At 60.9% G+C, this 15,068-nt stretch overlaps 1 protein-coding gene across 4 annotated transcripts in view; it reads right to left on the bottom strand.

Moving 5' to 3' along the window:
• Positions 1–338: 338 nt before the first annotated feature.
• Positions 339–15,068, bottom strand: part of TMCC2 (transmembrane and coiled-coil domain family 2) — a 28,485-nt gene continuing 13,755 nt past the window's right edge. The window contains exons 1-4 of one of the 4 annotated variants that reach the window (XM_059867617.1): positions 13,603–13,765; positions 2,402–3,336; positions 2,035–2,170; positions 339–1,470 (exon numbers count right to left, since the gene is read on the bottom strand). In XM_059867617.1, coding sequence (XP_059723600.1) covers positions 1,159–1,470; positions 2,035–2,170; positions 2,402–3,336; positions 13,603–13,617 — 1,398 coding nt within the window. In that variant the 5' untranslated portion in view covers positions 13,618–13,765 and the 3' untranslated portion in view covers positions 339–1,158. Of the gene's footprint in view, positions 1,471–2,034; positions 2,171–2,401; positions 3,337–7,465; positions 7,799–8,314; positions 8,571–13,602; positions 13,766–15,068 lie in introns of those variants that run through there. The other 3 variants (XM_059867616.1, XM_059867618.1, XM_059867615.1) reach the window with 3 other exon arrangements.

Below are 15,068 nucleotides of genomic sequence, written 5' to 3'. Positions count from 1 at the left end.
TGTGATGCTCAAGAGGGGATGCAGGGACCCCCACATGAGGCCACAGCAGGGCTTGGCTCGGCCCTGGCAGCACGGAGGAGGTGACAGAGAGACCCTGAACCCTCCCAAAAGTCCTGTGCCACTCCTGGGAATCACCACTGAAAGCATTCAGGGCCAAATTCTCACCTGAGGCCAAGGGGTTCAGGGTTTCAAAGTGAGTGGAGCAGCTGCTGTTTGCACCAGAGGAGGCCCTGGCTGTGCAGGTATTTTATATATATATTTATATATATATGTGTGTGTATAGATATATTACATAAATATATAGGTATGAAATAATTTAAGAACCATCCGAGACAGCATGCTGTGCTCTGGGGTGGGGCTGGAGGGCTGCCCCTCCTCCCCCTGCCCCACCAGCTTTGATTCACAAATGGAAACAGAGTCTGGAATTAAATTAAAAACCGCACACACGCACACGCACACACGACACGGGGCAGAGGCCGGACGAGTCCAGGTGTCCCTGAAGAGATTGGATCGACTAAAGCCAAAGAGTTGGGAAGTCAGGAAATGAAACCAGCGCGGGGGGTGTGGTTCGTGCCGGTGCTGACTGCCCTGGCTGCGCCCAGCCCCTGCGGGGACAGCGGGGCGGTGTCACAGCCCCGCGCTGTGGCCGGGCTGTGCCACAGGCTGGTGGCACGCGTGTGTCCCGCCGTGTTTGTGGTGGCCCTGCTGTCTCCACCTCCGCCTGCTTTGCTTTCGCTCCGTCCCAGGACTTTTTGCCACCAAGGCCGAAAGGGAAAATCCTGCCCCAATGAAGCCCTCTCCTCTCCCTGCTGGAAGTTCTCCCAGAGCCAGGTTTGGTCCAGCTCAATCCATCCCACCAACTGAAGACCCCTGGAGAAGATCTCCTCCTTCCCGGGGACTTCAGGATGACCTTCAATAAACCACCCAAAAAAAACCACCCAAAACCCCTTAGAAAAAGCCAGAAATCGCCAGCGCCTTCCAAAACTCCTCCTTGCTCCCCATCCCACCCTTCCAAACATCCCAGAGGGATCCCAGATCCAAGAGGCTGCCGTGGAGGGCCGGGAGCGCAGCCGAGCCGAGCGCGCGGAGAAGGCTCCGGACCCTCACCCCGTGTCCCCCTCCTCGTCGGGAAACGAAAACCCCCGAGGGGCTGGCGGATCAGCTGGGGAGCAGCACGTGCTCCAGGAAGTAGCTGATGGAGTCCCAGTGCTTCCAGAGGAAGAAGAGGAAGAGGACGAGCAGGGCGGTGCTGAGGATGCGCATGCGGGTCTTCATGAGCGGCGTGATGAAGTTGGCGATGGTGGAGACGAAGACGAGCAGCACGGCCATGAGGGCCAGGATGACGTTGATGAACTTGCCCAGCAGGGCCCGGGCGTTGGCGTTCTCCACCCCCTCCAGCTGCACCACCTGCTGCTGCTGCTGCTGCAGCTCCAGCTTGGTCACCCGCGTCAGGCACGACTCCACGGCCTCCTGCCAGGGGACAGCGGTGGCAGCGGCTCCAGGGATGTCCCCTAAAGGGATGTGGTGCCTCCCCCTGGTTTGTTGCTGCTGTTTTTGCTGCTAGGGGGGTTTGTACTGGGATGGGACTGTGCTGGTCCACACGTGGCTTGTCACAGCCCGGTGCTGTGGTCACACATGGGGGACTCGCTGTGTCGTGGTGGGACAGGAATGGGGGGATGGAGGGCAGGGACAGATCTTGGGAAGGAATTGCTCCCTGTGAGGGTGGGGAGGAGCTGGGATGGAATTTCCAGAGAAGCTATGGCTGCCCCCTCCCTGCGACAGTGGAAGGTGTCCCTGCCCTGCCATGGGTGGTTTTTAATGTTCCTTCCAACTGACACCAGTCTGGGATTCCCTGGGGTTGGGGACATGGCTTAGTCACCTGCCTCTTGCTGTGACAGCACCACAGGGAGAACCTCACCTGGAGGGTGCTGGGAGAAGGGATCCCACTGCCCCACCCTCCTTCCCAGCCCAGGCTGTCTCCCTCACCCCTGACTGGAGGGAGCAGAGGGGGGCTGAGCCCTCCCATAGCCCTACCTGGATGTCCCGTGCCCTCTCGTAGGACTGGTAGGCCACCTTCTCCTCCATGCTGGCCAGCTCCTGCTTCAGGTTGGTCATTTCGTTCTGGTGCAGCTCCGTCAGGTCGTTCAGCTGCTCCTCCAGGCGCTCGTACCTGCGCAGGGCAGCTGGGCTGGGACGTGTCCCCGAGACCCCCCCGGCACTGGGGACACCACCCAGCCCCTCCCACCCTCCTCTGGTTGTGGGAAAACCTCTCAAGATCCTCCGTGGAGGTCTGGCAGTGAGGAGGGCTGCAGCTCCCCACGTCTCTTGGCCAGGAGAGCAGCTTGTGGTCCCCAAAGAGCCACCCCGGGTGACACCTCCCCTGCCACCCACCCGTCCCTACCTGTAGCGCTCCTCCTGCAAGCACTGGGTCATGTAGGTGTAATCCCTCTGCAGCTGGGCCTTCAGGTCCTCCATGGAGTCCTCCAGGTGCGACTGGCTCTCCTTGATCTCCCGCAGCTCCTCCAGGATGGTGTCGAAGTTGTTGTGGTGGCTGTCCAGCGTGTTGGACTTGGGGCTCCCCAAGCCGCCGGGGCCGGCCCCTGAGTTGCTGCCGCCGGCGGAGCCCGAGGTGGCACTGGAGCACTCGTCATCGCTGCCGTACTTGGGGCTGGACACCAGCGTGGCGCTGCCGCTCAGCGCCCGCGAGGCCTCCTCGGGGTGCCCGTCGTCCAGCGTGTCCTTCAGGTGGGCGATGTTGTCGGCGCTGCCGAACTTGTTGCGGATCAGGCTGGCGAACTCGCGCGGCTTGGACACCACGGCCGTGTGCGTGGCCTGGGAGAGCCCCGAGAGCCCCCCCTTGACCCCTTCCACCACGCCGCCGCTGAAGCCGCTGATGCTGGAGCGCACGTTGGCGCCCACATCCTTCAGCCCTTGGTGCATGTCCCGGAAAACATCCTTGGGCTGGCGGCTGGGGCCGTTCTGCTCGATCTCCTTCAGCTTCTTGTGGTAGTGCTCCAGCTTCTTGTGCAGCTGCGCGATGGTCTGCGCCGACTTCTGGTTCTTCTTCTCGAACACCTGCTTGATGCGCGACGCCTGCTGCTTGTCGGCGTTGTTGGCCAGCTTCAGGTACTCGGCCACGTTGTCGTCCCGCGCCTCCTGCTCGATCTTGATCTGCTCCGTGATCTTGAGGATCTTCTGGTGCAGGTGCTCGATGGCGGCTTTGGTGCGGTGAGGGTCGGGGGTGCCATCGGGCACGTCCAGGCACACGGGGCCGTCGGCGTCGCCGTGCCCGGCGCCCGCCGGCAGGTTCAGGGTGGTGACGTCGCCCTTGTCCAGCTGGAGGGGAAGAAAAAAAGGAAAGGGGGATGCTCAGGGGAGGGAGGAAAAACTCCAGAAATGGGAGGGGACGGGAGGGAACCAGGCTGGGGATGCATGGAAGAGACTGGAGAGGTTGGGGGAGTTTTGTGGTTGGTTGGAGATTTCCCAGCCAAGCCAGCACTGCTGGAACCCCAGGAATACACCAGGGGATCCCCAGGGATCAAATCCCAGGAATACACCAGGGGATCCCCAGGGATCAAATCCAGGAATACACCAGGGGATCCCCAGGGATCAAATCCCAGGAATACACCAGGGGAGCCCCAGGGATCAAATCCCAGGAATACACCAGGGGATCCCCAGGGATCAAATCCCAGGAATACACCAGGGGATCCCCAGGGACACACCAGGTGGTCCCAGAAACATCTCAGTAGACTCCAGGAACATCCCAGATGATCCCAGGAACACCCCAGGTGATGCCAGAAGCACACAAGCTGATCCCAGGGACATCCCAGGTGACCCCAGAACACCCCAGGTGACCTCAGGAACATACCAGGTGACCCCAGGGACACACCAGGTGACCCCAGGGACACACCAGGGGATCCCAGAACACCCAGATGACCCCAGGGTCACCCCATTAAAAAGTCACAGCAGCTGCTCAACCCCCAACTCCAGCTGGGGCTCAGGGCTGGATTCTCCCCATGGAATTCAGCAAGGAGCAGCCCCTGCCTCTGCCTTTCCACCCTCACCTTGGGCACAGATGGGATTTCTCCAGCCAGGCAGGAAAAAGGAGTGAGGAAAACCAGGATTCATCACCAAATCTCTCCCCAATCCAGCAGAGAGCACAGGGGTTGAGCCTGGAGGTATTTCACCCCAGAGCTGTCCACCCTAATCCCAATTTTTGGGAGGCTGGGGACAGTTCCATCTCCCAGAGCTGCAGGTGCAGGGACTCCTCTGCTTTTCCAAGCTCCCTCACCTGGCAGTGCCGAGCTCCTCTCGCAAACACCAGCTGCCACCACAGGAAATTCGGACAAATGCCAAAATTCCATTTTACAGATGGCAAAACTGGAGCTTTGGGAGAGGAAATCGCTGGCCTGGAGCCACATTTGGAGAGCCTGGACTGCAACCCAGGCCCTGCCTCGTGCTCTCCAACCTGGACGTGCTGCTTGGCCAGTTGGGGGAAAAAAAATAAATAAATAAATTTAAAAAATCCCTAAATCTTTCCAGTTGCTGGGTTTTATATGCAGATTCTTATGCAAAACCTCCCTGGTTGTGTAAATGGCTCCTGGCTTCTAATTAAGAGCTGCTTGAAAGTTAAATACTCTTGGCAGACCTGAATAATTTCTCATTTCCATCCCACTTTCCCCAGCTGACCCTTTAATAGGGATAAAGCAGCGGGATCATTGCTTGGGAGTGTGTTATCACCAGGAAATGCAGGGGGGAACAATGGGGGAGCAATGTTCTCTCAAGATGCTGCTTGGGAACAATCCCATCTGGAGCAGGGGCTTGGAAAAGCCAGAGCCCTCCTGTTATTCCCTTCCATCTCCTTTTTTTTTTCGTTGTTTTTCGTGTCCTGCTGGGAGTCTGGGGGTGTTGGGATTTCATCTCAGCTTCCCCCCAAAGCTTTTCCTGTGATGCTGGGATGGAGCAAGGGCTGGAGGACGGGAGCAAAAGGCCAATCCCAGCTGGATTCACCCTGTCTGGAGCGGCGATTTTCTTAAAAAAATAAAAATAAAAATGAAGTCATAACAAACTTGTGGCTTTCAGACCCCACTCCCAGGCTATTTTTAGGCTGGGCTCTCCACGGAGGGTTTTGCTTTGGTTTCTTATCACGAGGCAGAAATTAGAAACAGCAGGAAACAGACTTTTTGCCCAGATGTGCAATTCTCTGGACAGAAAAGGGAAAAAGTGACCGTGGCAAAGGAAAAGGCAGCTCTGGAGAGGCCCAAAGGGGAAACACCCGCCAGGGAGGGGAGGGGAAAAGTTGCTCCAGCTCTGTTTCCAAAGAGGGAGCTGCCCTCTGCGAAGCCAATCTTTTGGACTGGAAAGAAAGGAGATTTAAATGGGATTTTGGGAAGAAATTCCTGACTGGGGGGTGGGGTTTGAGATGGAATTCCCAGAGAATCTGTGGCTGCCCCATCCCTAAAAGTGTGCAAGGCTGGGATGGTGAAAGGTGTCCCTGGCCATGGCAGGGGTGGCACTGGATGGGTTTTATGGTCCCTCCCAACCCAAACCATCCTGGAATTCCATGATTTATCCACGGGATTCCATCTGGGATGGGCAGGGAACAGCGCTGGGCTGAAACCCTGCCCCCTGCCACGCTGGGGAAGGCACACCAGGTTATTGCTTTGAAAACAACCCCCCCAAAAAAGACAATGTGGATCCCTGGAGCATTAACAGGCCCTGCCTGCTAAATCCCAGCAACTGTGCCGGGGATTTAAGGGGGGGATTAGGAACAGCCACACTTTCCCCACATGCAGCAAACCTGCTGGTAGGCACCAGATGAAAGGAAATTGATCCTGCTGCAAACCCTGCTTTCCAGAGCTTGTTTTCCAGGCAGGCTGGGAGGGCAGAGCTGCTGTGGGATGCGGGAGGAATGCAGGACGAGGGGAGGGAAATTATTCTTATCCACAGAGCTGAGCCCAGCAGAGCTGAGAGCTGCAAAAGGCTCGGGCCGAGGAGAGGAGCAAACAGAGCTCAGGGGCCACAGCTGGGCAGGGCTGGCTTAGAGGGGCTGCAGGCTGGGGACAGCTGGGCCCAGGGGGCAGCTGAGCAGGTGGGGATGTCCCCTCAGCTTGGGGATGTCCCCTCAGCTTGGGGATGTCACCCCAGCTCAGGAATGTCACCCCAGCTCAGGAATGTCATGTAGCTTGAGGCTGTGTCCCCTAGGTCAGGGCTGTCACCCCAGCTCGGGGCTGTTTCCCAAGCTCAGGGATGTCCCCTCAGCTCAGGGATGTGTCCCCTAGGTCAGGGATGTCACCCCAGCTCGGGGATGTCACCCACCTTGAGGCTGTGTTCTCCAGCTCGGGGATGTCCCCCCAGCTTGGGGATGTGTCCCCCACTTCAGGGCTGTGTCCCCCCCCCAGCTCAGGGCTGTCCCTTCAGCTTAGGGATGTCCCCTATGCTTGGGGCTGTCCCCCCAACTCGGGGCTGTGTCCCCAAGCTCGGGGCCATGTCCCCACTCAGGGCCGTGGCTGTCCCAGCACATCCACGCCTGGCTTCAGCCCCATTTTTAAGGAATTGCATGATTATTGCAAAGTTGAGAGCCGAGTTCTGGAGGCGCTGACATCACCCCCTGAACCGTTCTGTTTTCTGTGCCCTGCAGCCCAGGGGACACGCCCGGGATGAGCCCTGGCTGTGTCACCCCCAGCAAGGACCTTCCCTACAAAGTATCCCTGTGATTCCTGCCTGAAATCCATCCCAGGGACAAACCAGCCCTGGGAAGGACCATGTGCACCTTCCAGCAGGGAGAAAACAGAACAAGTGTTGCCAAATCCAGGGCAGATCCAGGGAGCTGATGCCCTGATCCCTCCGCTCCCCCGCACAAGTGTCACCCTGCCTGGGGCACTTGGTGGCCCTGGAATGCCACCAGGGAGGGGCCAAGGCCAGTACAGAAATGCAGGAGTGTGGTGGACGTGGGGGAGGGGGATTTGGGGGCAGTTATTTCGTTCCTCAGAGCACTTTTGGTCACTGCCCGGTGTCACTGGGGACACCACGAGCCTCCTGTGCTCCCAGCCCCGTGCCTCCCCGAGCTGAGCTGTTATTCCCACCAGACCCAGCCCAGGTGTTGAAAATAGCAGCAGGAGCCCTGAGTCACAATTGCCACCCTCCCTCCGAGCCCGCAGCAGCGCCCGGGGCTGGCAGCACCGTGTCCCCCCCTGTGCCACCCCTGGATGGGCACAGCGGGCTGGCAGCAGCTCCCTGCACTCATTCCCCAGCCTGACAATAATTTTCCTTACATAATGCAGGGATTAACGTTCAGGCTTCCAGCTGCAGCAGTTTCCCACCCGGCACTGATGGCGCTGGGGGGGTTTCACTCTCTGGTTTCATTCCCCGAGGAACGGAGGCACCGAAACCCCCCGTGGGTCTCTCTGCCCATCACCATCCTCCCCATCATCTCAGCCGAACCCCAAAAGCTGCCAGGACCTACCTCCATGGCGGGCAGGGCTGGGGTGCCCCGGGGCTAGTTGCCGTGGGCTGCCCGGCCGTGTCCCCGCGGTGTCCCCAAGGCTGGCAGCGCTGCCCGGGCACTGCCGGCTGCCATGGCAAGATTGCCGGCTGGGGAAGGCAGCAGCGGATGGCAGCGAGGTTTTGGGGGAGCAGCGGGGAGGGAGGAGGAGGAGAAGCCTCTCGTGGACCCCTTAAGGGCTGGCCCCGCGTTCCCGGAGCGCTCCCGGAGCGTTCCCGGAGCGCTCCCCGCGGTTCCCGGCGCGCAGGGACGGAGGCGCTCGCTCCGGCGGGATTGCCGACTCAGGAAATCTGCCCGAGCTGTTTACAGCTCCCAGAGAGCCGAGCTTTCAGGGCTGTAATGCAAAACCCCCCCTCGTCCCCGTGCCGGGATATTCACACGCCTCCAGCCCCATACGCTGCCTGTGCCCTGACGCAGGAGGTCGGGACGGGCTCTTGTCATCTGCTGTGTCACACAGAGGGACAGAAAAGCCTGGGAAAGGCAGGGGGAGGCGTCCAGAAAGGAAAAATGCGAGTGAAAACAGTCGGGGGGAAAAAAAATCCTGTCATTGAGCAAGGAGCTGGGTGGCCTGAGGGAGTAAAAACCGGGAATGAGCCACTCGTGCCACACCAGGAGGTGTCCTGGACCAGGACCTGGATCTGTCCCTGTCACCCCAGGAGAGAGGGGGTGGCACTGACCCCGTTCTGCCACGGCAGAACACACCCAGCACCAAAATCCTCGTTCCCTTCCACCCCAGCTGCCACCCATCCCCACCGGCACAGGGAAACGCAGATTCCCTGGAAATTCCACCCAAAACCCCGCCGTGCCTACCGTGCGGGGCTCAGCCGTGCCAGGGCAGGGCCAGGACGGGGCAGAGCTTCCCGAGGGTGCCACACGGAGCCGCGGGCACCGGGAGGTGACACCGCAGAGCTGCCCCGGGGGCCGGGCGGTGACACCGCGGGGATGGCACCGGCAGCACCCGGGGCTCCTCTCCTCTCGGGTGGGCTCCTGGCCCATCCCTGGCTGCCAGGGGGGGATGGAGCAGCCTGGCCCAGCCCCGTGGGTGCCCCTGGTGTGACCAGGGCCGGTCAGCTCGGTCCTGCTTTCTGCCATAGCATCACTTCTGCTTTTAGCACAGCGGGCAGAGGTCACTTCCCGCGGCTCTGGTGCTGTCTCAGCAGGGCAGGAGGATCACCAGCTGCACAGGACCCGGTGGAAAACACCCCTCCTGCTCGCCAGTTCCCTCTTGAAGGTGCTGGGGCTGGCCCTAGAGCCCTGCTGCTTCCCCCCCGTGGTTTTTGGGGCTGGGAAGTGAGTGGTTCACCCGTCCCAGGGGGAACCACGATGTCCCCCACAGCCCCTGCCAGCTCACAGACCCTGCTCCTGGCCTTGGGAAAAGATGGAGGAGCAGGAATGTCCCAGGGGAGGCTGATGGAGTGAGGACTTGATAAAGGTTGGGATGTTCAGGAAGAGCCAGTGCTGCAGGCTGCTGCAAGGAGCCCTGGAGAGCATTTCTGGGACTCACTGAGGGCCTCAGGTGCTGGATTCCCAGGAGAACACCCGCTCCCAGCTCCCCAGCTCCAGGGAAAGGGAAACAAATCATTGCAAGCAACAAAGAGCCTCGCTGCTGAGCGGCCCAGGGTTAACAAATCATTGCAAACAACAAAATTGCAGCTGCTGAAGGGCCCAGCCCAGCGAGGCAGAGCAGTGGGGCAGCATCTCCCCTCCCAGGGGCACAGACTCCCTTCCACAGCATGCAAAACCCCTCCTGGCACGGGAAAAAGGGAATTCTGCAAGGGAATTACCCAAGAGGTTGGTGTCACACTCCCCATCATCCTTCCCCCCCCAGCAGCTGTTTTTCAGGCCTGACTGTACGAGGCAAATTTAGAAATAAGCACCAGCTCCCAGGCAAAGAAAACCCCTGGATTTTCCACAAAATTGTGGTAGGTTTCCTGGGCAGGGCAGGGTCCAGCTCCAAAGCCTTGGTCTGGGCACCAGGAGGGTCCCCTTGTGCAGGGCAGGTTTGGGGCTTGGGCTTGGCTTTGCCTGGGGCTAGGCTAAGCACAGAGAAGCAGGAATTAAAACCAGCAGGAAAACCCTCCTTGACTGGGCTGGGAAAACTGCAAATGGGATTTTGGGATGCTGATGCAGGTGGAGATCTGCCAAACCCACTGCTCCTCAGCATCCCACTCCTGGGTGGGTTTGGAGTCCGGAGCAAGCAGCTTCTGGGGGTCCCACCTGCAGGTCCCACCCTGCTCCTCACCCCTTCCCCCTGCACATCCCAAATCCCTGCCTGGAAAGGAGAGCAGGGAGGGGGGACACTCACAAAGCCACCCAGCAGAGGATTTGGGAGCAGTGTCCTTGGGCCAGGGCAGGGCTCGGGCAGAGCTGTGGATCCTCCCCCTCCCCCATGGCCGAGGAGCCTGAGGGGCAGAGGAGGCTCCAAGAAGGAGCAGCCCAGGCTGGGGGAGAGCAGGAACAGGCTGGGGTGCCACGGGGCTGATCCCAATCCTCCAAGTGTGCCAGGAGAACAAACGGGCACTTCCCAAAGGGAACAAACCAACAAGCAGCTACCACTGCTCCCGGTGCCCATCACAGCTGGGACACTGCCACCACCCCCAGGGCTCAGGGCACTCGAGAAGTGCTGCTGTAGCAATGGAAAGATCCCAGGATTCTCCCTTGGGAAGCTCCTGGGTCTCCGTGCCCACCCATGCCATGCAGAACACGGCGTTTCCTGACTGCACACCACATCCTCTGAGCTGGGCCTGTCCCCTCTGTCCCCTGTGCCCTGGGCTCAGAGGGACAGCCCTGAAGGGACAATTCAGTGAGCAGCACCCATGGGTGCCCTGGGCTTGTAGGGACAGCCCTGAAGGGACAATTCAGTGAGCAGCACCCATGGGTGCCCTGGGCTCAGAGGGACAGCCCTGAAGGGACAATTCACTGAGCAGCCCCCATGGGTGCCCTGGGCTCAGAGGGACAGCTCTGAAGGGACAATTCAGTGAGCAGCACCCATGGGTGCCCTGGGCTCAGAGGGACAGCCCTGAAGGGACAATTCAGTGAGCAGCACCCATGGGTGCCCTGGGCTTGTAGGGACAGCCCTGAAGGGACAATTCAGTGAGCAGCACCCATGGGTGCCCTGGGCTCAGAGGGACAGCCCTGAAGGGACAATTCAGTGAGCAGCACCCATGGGTGCCCTGGGCTCAGAGGGACAGCCCTGAAGGGACAATTCACTGAGCAGCACCCATGGGTGCCCTGGGCTCAGAGGGACAGCCCTGAAGGGACAATTCACTGAGCAGCACCCATGGGTGCCCTGGGCTCAGAGGGACAGCTCTGAAGGGACAATTCACTGAGCAGCACACATGGGTGAAGCCATTCAGGGCCCTGCCTACGCTTGGAGAATATTTGGAAAAATTCCTGGTGTTGTTTTCTCTGGAGGGAGTGACCCCGACACAGCATTAACCCACCCAGCAGCTCAGCTCCTCCAGCAGGGTTTGTGCAGCCAGGGGGGATTTTTGGGAGCTTCTGCACGGAGGATTTGAGGGGGAAACAGGGAGAGGCCGAGCCACACCCCAGCCAGGTGAGGAGCCACAAACAGGACCCTCATCCAGACTCTGCATCCAAATCCTGCTCCCAGCCCAGAGCAGCAGGGGTGAGCTGGAGAGATCACGGCATGGACACAAACCCTGTGCCCCAAATCCTGCCCTGCACCCTGGGCATCCACCCCCAAATCCCCCGGGATCGCGGCGCTGCCTGCCGGGAGCGGGAGCTGCTGGTGGGCTGCAATCAACAGCCATATGTCACCCAGGCTGAGGAACACGATGTGTCTTCGTGAGGGGTGAATCAGTAGCAGAGTCTGATATTCTTCTCCTCCTGAATTAATTAAGCAGCAATCTCGGGTCTCTTTGTCTTTCCAGCTATTATCTGCTCGTTCCAAAGCGCTCATCCCAACGGGAGCGCGGGAAGGAGCTCCCAGCACCAGCCTTGCCTCACAGACTCATCTCCCTGCCACACGTGGGGAGCTGGAGGTGGCGAGTGGGAGCTCACCTGGACTCTCACACCTCCAGTTCCAGGTGAGGAACACAGAAATTCCCCAAAAATCCCCAAAATCCCTGGTAATGGGGGGGTTTCTGCACCCCAGTGCTCCCAGCACCAGCCTTGCCTCACAGACTCATCCTCCTGCTAATATGGGGAGCTGGAGGTGGGGAGTGGGAGCTCACCTGGACTCTCACACCTCCAGTTCCAGGTGAGGAACACAGAAATTCCCCAAAAATCCCCAAAATCCCTGGTAATGGGGGGGGGGGGTCTCTGCAGCCCAGTGCTCCCAGCACCAGCCTTGCCTCACAGACTCATCCCCCTGCTAATGTGGGGAGCTGGAGGTGAGGAGTGGGAGCTCACCTGGAGCTCTAATTCCAGGTGAGCAACCCAAAACCCCCAAAAATTCCCCCAAATCCCCAAAACCTCTGGCATTTGTAGGGTCTCCCTACCCCAGTGCTCCCAGCCTTGCCTCACAGACTCATCCCCCTGCTAATGTGGGGAGCTGGAGGTGGGGAGTGGGAGCTCACCTGGACTCTCACACCTCCAGTTCCAGGTGAGGAACACAGAAACTCCTCAAAAATCCCCAAAATCTCCAGCATTTGTAGGGTCTCTGCACCCCAGTGCTCCCAGCCTTGCCTCACAGACTCATCCCCCTGCTAACGTGGGGAGCTGGAGGTGGGGAGTGGGAGCTCACCTGGACTCTCACACCTCCAGTTCCAGGTCAGCAACCCAAAACCCCCCAGAAATTCCCAAACCCCCTGGTATTTGTGGGGTCTCCACACCTCAGTGCTCCCCAGCACCCCTTGGGATCCCTGGCAAAGGGATGTCCCAGGGGCTGGGGGGTGCAGGGGGGCAGCTTTACCCCACCCCTCTGCTCCCTTTGGCCTGTTTCACCTCCTTCCCTGCGATTTTAACCCCTGGGAGGGAAGGGTTAAAATCCCAGGATATGCCAGAAAATGCTCCTGAGGAGATCCAAGACACTTCACCAAACTCAGGGATGGGCTGGCTCTGCATTCCCACTGGGGAAACTGAGGCAGCAAGCGAGGGAAGGCTCCTGCCGGGGGGAATTCTGCCCGGGGTCAGATGTGGGGCCGATCCTCACACGGTCCCTGTCCCAGATGATGACTGAGCCCAGGTAACCGGAGCTGCAGGAAGGAGAAACCACATCCTCCCACAGGAACCAAAGGCAGCTGCACGCCAGGAGGGCTGGAGGGAGCCGGGGCCGAGCTGGGCAGGGGACCTGAACCTTCCCTGACATCCCTGAGCCACCCCAGAGCCTCCCGGCCACCCCAAAGCCCTCCGTCCCCACGGGGCACGGCCACCCCGGGCTGGGTGCTCGGGAACTCCGGGTTTCTCCCTGCTCCCTGTAATCCGTCTGGCCCCGATATAGCCGCTGACCCGGGGGGAAGCTAAATTTAGCGGGATGAATCCCGCCCTGCGTCTCGAGGGCTGCTGCCCTTGAGGCAGCAAAACAGCAGCGCTGGGGCTGGAGGGACAGGTCCCCCCCCAGGACACTGGACACCCTCCTGGGACGGGGACAGGGGCATGGAGAGAGGAGTTTGGAGCAGAAAATGGCACTTTTGGGTCGTGATGCTATAAAAACGGGTGGCTCACAGCTCAGGAGCCGGCCTGAGGTGCGGCAGGAAGCCCCCCCTGCCTCCCCGTGCCCCCGGGGCCTCACAGGAGAAGCATCTGCTCGGGGAGGGGCACGGAGGGGGGACACGGCCAGCGGAGGCAGCTGGCGCTGTCACTTGCCGAGGGACACGGAGGGCAGCGATCCCGACAGAGGGGTCCGGCCTCTCACCACCCGCGGGGGACGCTCGGCGGGTCCGGACCGGGCTGAGCACCCGCACGGGTGACACTTGGTGACACTTGTGACGGGTCCAGCCCCCGGGGACGCGGGGAGAAGGCGGCCGGGAGCGCGCAAGGACAGACGGAGAGGCGGACGGAGAGAGGGACGGACGGACGGACGGACGGACAAACGGTCGCCGGTAACGCCGCCCTCTAACGGCGGCCGGCCCCGCCGTTCCTCCCGCCCGTTCCCCCCGCGGGGTCCCGGTGCCCCCGGAGCCCCCGGGGCTCACCTGCACGTGGACCATGCCGCAGTCCCCGCAGTCCGTGCAGCTCCCCGGCAGCACCAGGCACAGCACCCCGCGGCCGCCCCGCTCCAGCTCCAGCTCCGGCCGCCCCGCCGGGGAGCGCGGGCCCCCGGGGGGGATGTGCCCCGCCAGCACCGGCTGAGCCGCGGCCCCGGGGGCACCGGGGACACCCCCGGCCGCTGCTGCCGCCGCCGGGGCCTCGCTGGGCGCTGCGGCCGCTAATTCCCGTGTGCCCGCCTCTGCCTGGCGGGTCACCAGCAGGAGATTAGGGAGATCAGGAGAAAGCTCTCCGGCACGCTGCCGGCGCCGTGCGCCCTCCCTGCTGCCGCCTCCCCCGGCCCCGGCAGTGCCACTGTCACACGTGCCGCCAGCACGTCCTCGTGGCGAGCACCGGCACCGGCACCGGCCGCACGGCACGGCGGGTGCGCCCCGAATGTGACACCTTGGGGGCAAACGAGAGCCGCGCTCCGCGCCGGGAGGGTGTTCGGGATGTGGGGATGATCCCGGCCCTGGGGAAGGAGCTCCTCCAGCCAGGAGCTCCGTGGGACACACGGGAGAGAGGATTTTTTGGGATGCAGGGATGATCCCGGCTGTTGGAACCCGCGGCCCGAGGGAAGGAGCTCCTCCAGCTCAGAGCTCTGTGGGATTCATGGCAGAGAGGATTTTTGGGATGCAGGCATGTTCCCCAGGGAAGGAGCTCCTCCAGCTCAGAGCTCTGTGGGATACATGGCAGAGAGGATTTTTGGGATGCAGGGATGTTCCTGGCTTTGGGGAAGGAGTTCCTCCAGCTCAGAGCTCCGTGGGACACACAGGACAGAGGATTTTTGGGATGCAGGGATGTTCCCCAGGGAAGGAGCTCCTCCAGCTCAGAGCTCTGTGGGACACACAGGATGGAGGATTTTTGGGATGCAGGGATGTTCCCCAGGGAAGGAGCTCCTCCAGCTCAGAGCTCCGTGGGACACACAGGACAGAGGATTTTTGGGATGCAGGGATGTTCCCCAGGGAAGGAGCTCCTCCAGCTCAGAGCTCCGTGGGACACACAGGACAGAGGATTTTTGGGATGCAGGGATGTTCCCCAGGGAAGGAGCTCCTCCAGCTCAGAGCTCTGTGGGACACACGGGACAGAGGATTTTTGGGATGCAGGGATGTTCCCCAGGGAAGGAGTTCCTCCAGCTCAGAGCTCCGTGGGACACACAGGACAGAGGATTTTTGGGATGCAGGGATGTTCCCCAGGGAAGGAGCTCCTCCAGCTCAGAGCTCTGTGCCCACAAAGCAGAGGCAGCCCCGTGGCTCTTGGAGCACAGATGGAAACCAAACCCTGGCTCCCTGCTGCCAGGGGATGCCGGGCTCATCCCAAACTCACCGGGAACGGGGAGGGGGGTGGGAGGCTGGGGAGAGGGAAAATCACAAATAGCTGACCTGCAAAGGAAGGTTTGTCCCCAGTGTGGGAA

The sequence above is a fragment of the Haemorhous mexicanus genome, chromosome 25 (genome assembly GCF_027477595.1).
Source record: "Haemorhous mexicanus isolate bHaeMex1 chromosome 25, bHaeMex1.pri, whole genome shotgun sequence".
Taxonomy (NCBI): domain Eukaryota; kingdom Metazoa; phylum Chordata; class Aves; order Passeriformes; family Fringillidae; genus Haemorhous; species Haemorhous mexicanus.
This window is presented reverse-complemented; position numbering and strand designations above follow the sequence as displayed.